The 9,331-nt window shown below is 56.6% G+C and overlaps 1 protein-coding gene across 1 annotated transcript in view; it reads right to left on the bottom strand.

Annotated features, from left to right (window-relative positions):
* The window catches only part of SLC26A11 (solute carrier family 26 (anion exchanger), member 11), a 36,615-nt gene that overhangs the window by 5,238 nt on the left and 22,046 nt on the right, over positions 1 to 9,331 (bottom strand). Inside the window, exons 8-14 of the mRNA XM_011933198.1 lie at positions 7,621 to 7,671; positions 4,053 to 4,113; positions 3,116 to 3,171; positions 2,677 to 2,817; positions 1,470 to 1,597; positions 1,062 to 1,161; positions 447 to 580 (exon numbers count right to left, since the gene is read on the bottom strand). Of these exons, the coding sequence (XP_011788588.1) occupies positions 447 to 580; positions 1,062 to 1,161; positions 1,470 to 1,597; positions 2,677 to 2,817; positions 3,116 to 3,171; positions 4,053 to 4,113; positions 7,621 to 7,671 (671 nt within the window). The remainder of the gene's footprint in view (positions 1 to 446; positions 581 to 1,061; positions 1,162 to 1,469; positions 1,598 to 2,676; positions 2,818 to 3,115; positions 3,172 to 4,052; positions 4,114 to 7,620; positions 7,672 to 9,331) is intronic.

Raw genomic sequence — 9,331 nt, 5'->3', positions numbered from 1 at the left:
GGGGTTTCACCGTGTTAGCCAGGATGGTCTCGATCTCCTGACCTCGTGATCTGCCCGCCTCGGCCTCCCAAAGTGCTGGGATTACAGGCTTGAGCCACCGTGCCCGGCCCTCTTTTTGTTTTCTAAACACAATTCCCCTGAGAGCAGGGACTGACCCTCATTCACCGTGTGTCCCCAGCACTGAGGACAGTGTGGCAGTGCCCACCAGGGAAATGAAGCCATAACATGACCCCTCAGAGGACTGGGGACCACCGCTCCCCATTCCACAGGGAGGGACGAGGAAGGCCAGATGGAAACGAGAACTGTTTAAATCAGAGGCAGAGCCAGCACTGGCCAAAGGGCTATCCAGTATCACAGCCCAGAAATGTCACATTCACCACGGGAGGCAGGCACAGGAAGGACTTGAGGCAGCTGCTAATCCCTAAGGCAGCCCAACGCACACCCACCTGCAGGCCCACGAAGGCCAGGGCGACGCCCTGCTTCTGGAAGTCCTGGAGGAGCTCTCCAAGCCCCAGCACCACGGTGTAGTCGATGCTGCAGACATAGGTGCACTCCAGGACCAGGCAGCGTGGCGGGGAGACTGGGGAGACAGGTCCGAGCTAGGTCATGCCACGCGGAGCAGCCCAAAGCCACTCCGCAGAGGCCAAAGGAGGCTCTGGCCAGGGCCAGGGGACAGAGAGGCCAGAGTGCTCCATCTCGTGGGGACTGAGTCATCCAGTTGGGGGATTCGGGTGGCAGGACCAGACACACAACTGTTTGATGACAGCAGCAGCTGTTTCCCTCCTAGGACTCACAGGCCCTTGGCTCCCCTAAAATCAACCCCCCAGAAACAGGAAGGGGACTTTAGGGGCAGGGAAGGAGCGGTATGTGGGGAGCCACCACCCTTGCTGCAGCAGTCCCTGGCTGAGGCCCACAGGGGACAGTCCTGCCCACTCGGAGACGCCTGAATCCTTGTGGACTGGAGACTGTCGGGGACAGGGCCTTGGGGTCCTGAACAGCTGGGAGTGGGGGGCAGAGGACAGGGGAGCGACCTCAGACCACCTTGGCCCCCGCCCACGCACCTTCCAGGGCCCGGCTTAGGATCTCCTCCCGCAGAGCCTCCATGGCGGGGAAGGACAGGCCGCTGGCCGGCTGCAGGACCAGAACCGGCCCCTCTGACACCTGCAGGGAGGAGTGAGTCCTGGAGACCGGGCAGCCTCCACCAGGCTTGGCCTGTCCCAAGCAGGAGACCCCCACCCAACCTAGCGCGCTGGAGGGAACCGGGAGTGGGGTGCTAAGGGGAGACCCCCACGGCCCCCACACAGTGGGAGAACACCATGGTTTATAGCAGGGTGGTTGCCCGCCTGCCAGCAAGCGGTCCCGTTCAGCAGCGCCCACGACCACCATCACCCTAGACCCTCAACACATAAGACCGTGCCCAGGAGTCCTGCCCCCAGCGCACCCCCCACTCAGAGGCCACAGCCTGGTACCTTGGTCTCGGGCCTGGCTGCGGAGTGCAGGAGCATGAGCAGAGACACCAGGGCCCCGGCCAGGATGCCGTACTGCACCTCCCAGAAGCACAGCAGGAAGGTCACGCACAGGGGCAGCAGGTCCAGCCCTAGGAGAAGGGCGCTGCTGAGGGACGCCCGGCAGCCGCCCAAGCCCCCAACATGGCCCTGCTGACCAGTGAGAGCTTTCTACCCCCCACATATGAGTAAAGGTGCTCATGGACCCAAAGCAGGCCCCGCGGGGACTCCTGAGGACCTGGGGACAGCAGCTGCTGACCAGGCCAGGCTTCAAGTTGAAGGCAGGAAAAGCCCTCCTCATCTGAGCTGAGCGCAGCCGAGACCTGCCCGCTCGGTCCCTGGCCTCCCACCTCAGGGAGGGAGTGGCAGCGGCTTGTCAGGGCACAGAGCTGGCCTGAGGAGTGGGGCAGGGACCACGTGAACTCTCGAGACCTGGCCAAGAAGACGCCCTGGGGACAAAGTGCATGGGCTCCCGCCTGGCGGGGATTCCACTTCAAGTAGGTCAGGCCCGCCCCACCCTGGCTAAGCCTCGGTTTCTAGCGGTAGCGACCACCTCATTCCACGTGGGCATGTTAACATGTGTCAGGGCTGTTCTAAAGCCCCAGCGCACTGGCATGTGACAGGCCCTGGCACGCGACAGGCGTGCAAGAAAATTATCCGTCCTTTCACCTGGCAACTTGCTGGGGCTGACCAGAAAATGCCAAGTCAGCTAGGTGAACCCACTCCGTGCTTCTTCCACAAACAAAAGAAAACAACACGTGTTAAGTTAAAGGAACTGGCAGTCAGGGCCTGAGTGCAAGGCTGCTCCACTGCCCCTGCTCGTCGCCAGGCACGTCTCCCGTCCCTCCCCCAGCTGGGCCGGGCAGAGTGGTGGCTGGAGGCAGCAGGGAGGGTGGGAATGAGGGCAGCGGGATCAGGAGGGGACCCTCCCCCGGGTCAGTGCTCCCCTCAGGATCCCAGGTGTCAGGACAAGGAGCTCCAGCTCTTCCCACGGAGCCTCTGGACCATCTCTGGGGCCACCTCCTGGCCATCCACTCCTCTGTTCCAGGACTGCCCTAACTTCCCAGCCCCAGCCCCGCAGCGGTGGCTGCGGGAAAATGGTGTAGCACAAATGACATTCTCCGGTTCAGACACTGCATCACAGGGCTCTCCCCGTAGGACAAGAACGTACTCTTAACGCGCCAGAGCGTCCTGAAGATCTTGGTGTCGAACAGCGGGGCCACGGCCATGATGATGACGGCGGCCAGGGCGGACTTGGGGATGTAGTAGAAGAGTGAGGTCAGGTAGTCCAGAGACAGCAGCACCAGCACCCCTGCGGGGCGCAGGAACACGGGTGACCTCGGGGGCGCAGGGTCCCCCCAGCACGCAGCATAGCAGCCTCCTGTTCAGCGGAGCCCACTGGGGATGGGGGCAGGGGTAGGGCGACGAGTGCCAAGGTCCCCAGTCCCTGCTCAGTCTCCTGTGGTCCCCCCACTCCTCTGTGGCCCCCCAAGTCCCTGTGCAATCCTGGGGCACACGGCCCATGAGCCAAAGGGACGTCTCTTGGGCCCCCTCCTCCCTTTCTCCCACTCTCAGGGCTGGGGGCACAAGGGGAAGATGGAGGGCCTCACCTGTCACCAGGCCCCCCGCCGGGGTGCACACCCCCGACTGAGCGTTCACGGCTGTCCTGGAAGGCAACACAGAGACCGTCAGTCACCAGGGGCCGGGAAAAGGGAGACCTCAGTCCACACCCTGTGGCTGTTCTTCCAAGGGGACGTCAGCTCCCAGCACGACTTAGGAAGCAGGCGGGGACTGCAAGAGGGGCAAGGCAAAGAGACTTAGGGTGCAGTCACAGACCGCTGTGCTCAGGCCACCCTGACTATAAGAAGCAGTTCAGGAAGCACACGTCCTTTCAGGTTCCTACCCCCATCCACGTGGGGGCCCCATACCCTGCAGGGCGAGCGTCAGCAGCTGGGGGACTGGGCACTGCCAAGCGGTGCCTCCTTCTCTCCCTTAAGCCACAGATCACCCCCATCCTGCTGTCCTGACTGAGGAGGGGCCCTAGGGCATCTGGGCTAAGCCTCACGCCTGGCTTCTTCAGGGCAGAGCTGCAGCCCTTCCTGTCTCCACGTCCTTTTAGGAATTGACTCTGGCACCAGGAGCTAGAAGGGCTTTGGCGTGCTAGGAACTTTCCAGTATTTGTTTTAGAGACGGAGTCTTGCTCTGTTGCCCAGGCTGGAGTGCAGCGGTGCAGTCACAACTCACTGCAGCCTCAACCTGCTGGGCTCAAGCGATTCTCCCACTTCCGCCTCCAGAGTAAATGGGATAACAAGGGTATACCACAATGCCCAGTGGAAGTTTCTAGTATTAAACTGCAGGACCATCTATGAGAGTAAAGAAACAGAGGACACCCTGGAGGAAAGCGGGGTGACCCCCAGCCCTGCCCCTCCACGGAGAGTTCACAGAGGAGGACGGGGCGCCGGGGTCAGGGCAGGCAGACTCCTCGTCAGGGTAACAATGTAAAGGCATCCAACGTGGGCAAACAGAAGTGGAAGACAGGTCACTCACCGTCCAAAGCTGCCTGTGACTGGGTAGGAGGAGACGAAGGAGCCCAACACATTGGTGAGACCTGGGGAGGAGGCAAGACAGGCTGATCGGGGAGGGTGGGTACACAGGATGGAGGGAAAGGAGATGGGGAGGGGATAAAAACCCAGAAGGGAGGCAGGAAGGCAGGGCTTGCGAGAATTATCCTGGGAGCCTGAGCCTGTGCACTCTTTCAGGGAAGAAAACAGGCCACACTCTTGCAGATGTAGAGCCTAGCCTTTTTTTTTTTCTTTTTGAGACAGAGTCTGGCTCTGTTGCCCAAGCTGGAGTGCAGTAGCACGATCTCAGCTCACTGCAGCCTCCGCCTCCCAGTTCAAGCGATTCTCCTGCCTCAGCTTCCCGAGTAGCTGGGATTACAGGCACGTACCACCACGCCCGGCTTATTTTTGTATTTTTAGTAGAGACAGAGGTTTGCTATGTTGGCCAGGTTGATCTCAAACTCCTGACCTCAGTGATCCACCTGCTTCAGCCTCCCAAAGTGCTGGGACTACAGACATATGCCACCACACCTGGCTAATTTTTGTATTTTTAGTAGAGACGGGGTTTCACCATGTTGGTCAGGCTGATCTCAAACTCCTGACCTCAGGTGATCCACCTGCCTTGGCCTCCCAAAGTGCTGGGACTATAGGCATGAGCCACCACACCCAGTTAACTGTATTTTTAGTAGACACAGGGTTTTGCCATGTTGGCCAGGCTGGTCTCAAACGCCTGACCTCAGGTGATAAATCCACCTCAGCCTCCCAAAGTGCTGGGATTACAGGTGTGAGCCACCATGCCCAGTCAGATCCTAGCTTTCAAACACTTCTCAATCAGCCTCTCCTGTGTGACTAGGACACGCCTTCCCCACGCAAAACAGAGGGGAGCATCTCACCGCCCAGGAGGGGGTGACAGCTGAGACGAAAGTGCCCGTCAGACAAACCCTACGTGCTCGGGAGGTCAGTGGCTGCCCACAGTTCTCCACCCAGTTCCTTTCGAACCCAGAACTCCTTCTCATGAGACGACAGCCACAGTGAGGCCAAGGTCATGGCTGGTATGCTGCCTCCCCAGGTGATGCTGACTGCCGACAACAGACAAAGCCCACGCCTGCAGCGTCGCTGAGGCCCAAGAACGGGGATCACTGCTCAGGTTGACCCCACGCTCCCACCAGCATCTGTCTCACCTGGAGGCACCACTAAAACCAGAATCCCTCCTGCTCACTGAGACCCACAGTGGGTTCTCAGGTCTCAAAGGTGCAGGGCCTGCTCTCAAGGTAGCTTGGGCTGGGGCCAACTCAGTATCAGGGCATCCTGGGTGACACGGCCCAGGTCACAGCCCTGAGAGAGAGGGGATAGGGCAAGGAAATGCAGGCGTGGGAGGTCTCAGCAGAGGCCTGCGGTGACCGCAGGCTGCACGGGATCATCCTCACTCTGCAACAGCTTGGGCTGGGGACCCAACTCTGTGAGCCAAAGCTGACCAGGGCGACCCCTCCCAGCTTGGCCTTTATGGGCTCACATCAGCCAGCTTCTTGCTGTGCAGCTGCTGAAGCCTACCTGGCCTATCTGAGATGAAGGAATCCCATGGCTGTCACAGTAACCTTGACCTTCGCACTGTCTACGTTGTATCCCTGGAACTCAGCGTGCCGTCAGAATAGTTCTGTGGTATTTTTAAAGTAATGGGAATAGAGCCAGGGGCTGTGACTCAGGCCTGTAATCTTAGCACTTTGGGAGGCCAAAGTGGGCAGATCACCAGAGGTCAGCAGCTCGAGACCAGCCTGGCCAACATGGCGAAACCCCATCCTACTAAAAATACAAAAATCAGCCGGGCTTGGGGGCAGGCACCTGTAATCCCAGCTACTCAGGAGGGTGAGGCAGCAGAATTGCTTGAACCCAGGAGACGGAGGTTGCAGAGAGCCGAGACCGTGCCACTGCACTCCAGCCTGGGGGACACAGCAAGACTCCGTCTCAAATAATAATTATAATAAGTAAAGTAATGGGAATGGGATGCTCTGGGAAATCACATTTGGAAGATTTACTGGGGGGCTTTGGGGAGGCTGTGGATTTTCTCGGCCCGAGAGTGTGTGAGTCCTAGGAAGCCCAAGCTCTGCCAGTCAACTAGACAATGCCCCGCTCTCCATGGCTCAGAGAGGAGCCCAGGCAACGTCCCTTTGTGACCCAACCTGGGTCACTCACTTTGCTGTCAAGAAGTCAAATGGTTCTCATGAAATTGTCAGGGTGGACACCCCTTGGGAAGAAGCCCATGGTGCTTCCTGGGTTACCCCGTGCCAGTCTCATGAGGGGCGAGAAGGAAAGGCAGGAAGGCTTGGGACCCACGATTCAGTCACGATAACTGAATTTAAGGTTCACACTGGACCAGGTGCGGTGGCAGGTGCCTGTTATCCCAGTACTTTGGGAGGCCGAGGCGGGCAGATAACGAGGTCAGGAGTTCGAGACCAGCCTGACCAATACGGTGAAACCCCATCCCTGCTAAAAATACAAAAAGTAGCCAGGCATGGTGGCATGCGCCTGTAGTCTCAGCTACTCAGGAGGCTGAGGCGGGAGAATCGGATGAACCCGGAAGGCAGAGGTTGCAGTGAGCTGAAATTGCACCGCTGCCCTCTAGCCTGGGTGATAAAGCAAGATTCAGTCTCATACACAAAAAATATATATATATTTTCACACTGTGGTCTCAAAATATACCACTAAGAAGTCAGCCTGTAGAGATATAACAAGAGGAAACTAAACGGTGAAAGCGGGCACGACCCCCATCCACAGGCAGGCAACTTGGGGCCCACGAGTCTTCATGAATCCACCTGCCCCTGCCTGGAGGGAGGCACAGGGCAGGGTGCGGGTACAATGAGAAGACTCCTCTGGACTCCCCCGGCCACAGCCTTCAGCTCTCGACCCCGTCCCTGGGTGCTCCCTCCTCGAGGTGGGACACTCCAGGTGTTCCTGGATCTAGACCAAGGCTACAGACCTCAGGGCCGGGTACATAGCACAGGTGCTCAGCAAGTGGTCGGACAGATAACAGATGTGAGCTCCTTATTCTCAGGGGTTAAACTGAGCAGTGTGGATGTCTGGGAATGAGTTCTTATTAATATTCCAGAAGAGCCAGGTGCGGAAACTTATGCCTGTAACCTCAGCACTTTGGGAGGCCGAGGCAGGCAGATCACCTGAGGTCAGGAGTTCCAGACCAGCCTGGCCAACATGGTAAAACCCCGTCTCTACTAAAAATACAAAAATTAGCCAGGCATGGTGGCGTGCCTGTAATCCCAGCTACTCAGGAGGCTGGGGCAGGAGAATTGCTTGAACCTGGGAGGCGGAGGTTGTAGTGAGCCGAGATCGCGCCACTGCACTACTGCCTGGGCAACAGAGCGAGCCTCCGTCTCAAAAACCCAAAACAAAACAAAATATTCCCGAAGAGCCCATCCGGGGCCACCTTTGCCCTCCCAGTTCATCACCACCATCACGGTCTTCCTACGATGCAGGAGACACAGAGGGGCAGGCCTGGGTCCCTGGAGGCCCATGGGGGGTCTTCCCCACAGCTGGGGTCTTACCAATGGCCAGCAGCTCCTGGTTGGCATCGATGCGGTAATTATTCTGAGATGCTAAAGGGAACCAACAGTGAAGACATGGTCACTGATATTCAACATCACTCAGAAAGTATTCACAAAACGTAAAACCGATGATGCATTTCTACGTATGGCAATAAGTTTTGTAAATACAACTATAGGAATACACATCTAAAATATTCACATATATGCGCATGTAAACATGTGGCTTGAATGTATCACAGAGTGGAAAGAGGTACCATACCATGTAATCAGGCCAGCTACGGTGGCTCACAGCTGTAATAGCAGCACTTTGGGAGGCCAAGGCAGGGGGATCGCTCGAGCCCAGGAGTTCGAGACCAGCCTGGGCAACACGGCAAAACCCCATCTCTACAAAAAAATACAAAAGTTAGCCAGGCATGGTGGTGTGTGCCTATAGTCCCAGATATTCAGGACGCTGAGGTGGGAGGATGGTTTGAGACTAGGAGGTTAAGGCTGCAGCGAGATGAGATCGTGCCACTGCACTCCAGTCCGGGCGACAGAGACCGTCTCAAACAACCAGAAGAAAACATGTAAACAGTAGTTAATTGTGGTAGTAAAACAGATTACTGTTGATTTGTCTCTTCTTTACTCATTTCTGCACTTTTGACATCTTCTACAATGAATGTATATTAATAAACATAGCCATTATTAACAATTAAATTAAAACTTTCAATTAAACAGATAATACAGGATCTTGTTCTGCAGCCCAGGCTGGAGTGCAGTGGCACTATCACAGCTCAATGCCACCTCGACCTCCTGGGCTCAAGTGATCCTCCTGCCTTAGGATCCCGAGCAGCTGGTACCACAGGTGTGCTCCAGGCCCGGCTAATTTTATTTTTAATAGAAACGAGGTCTCGTTATGTTGCCTAGGTGGGTTTCAAACTCCTGAGCTCAAGCGATCCTCCTGCCTAGGCCTCCCAAAGTGTTGGGATCACAACACTTTTTATAATAAGAAAAACATTTTATTTTATTATTTTTATTTTTTTAGATGGAGTCATGTTCTGTCACCCAGGCTGGAGTGCAGTGGAGTGATCTTGGCTCACCATAACCTCTGCCTCCCAGGTTCAAGAGATACTCCTGCCTTAGCCTCCTGAGTAGCTAGGACTACAGGTGCATGCCACCACGTCTGGCTAATTTTTGCATTTTTAGTAGAAATCGGGTTTCACCATGTTGGTCAGGCTTGTATCGAACTCCTGACCTCAGGTGATCCGTCTACCTCAGCCTCCCAAAGTGCTGGGATTACAGACGTGAGCCAACGCGCCCACCGAGAAAAACATTTTAAACTGGAAACCTCTCTGATGACCAGTTGAGACGACTGGAAAGTCTAAGATGGGTCATCTCAGAAAGGTGAGCAGGCCAAGATTTGAGGGGAAGGCACAGGAGCATGGATCTAAGTTGGCAAACTTTTCTTTTCTTTCTTTTTTTTTTGGAGACAGAGTCTCGCTCTGTCGCCCAGGCTGGAATGCAGTGGTGTGATCTCAGCTCACTGCAAGCTCCGCCTCCCGGGTTCACGCCATTCTGCTGCCTCAGCCTCCAGAGTAGCTGGGACTACAGGCGCCCGCCACCTCGCCCGGCTAATTTTTTTGTATTTTTAGTAGAGACGGGGTTTCACCATGTTGGTCAGGCTGATCTCAAACTCCTGACCTCAGGTGATCCACCTGCCTTGGCCTCCCAA

Source organism: Colobus angolensis, unplaced genomic scaffold (assembly GCF_000951035.1).
Source record: "Colobus angolensis palliatus isolate OR3802 unplaced genomic scaffold, Cang.pa_1.0 Scaffold1, whole genome shotgun sequence".
In the NCBI taxonomy this organism is placed as follows: Eukaryota; Metazoa; Chordata; class Mammalia; order Primates; family Cercopithecidae; genus Colobus; species Colobus angolensis.
This window is presented reverse-complemented; position numbering and strand designations above follow the sequence as displayed.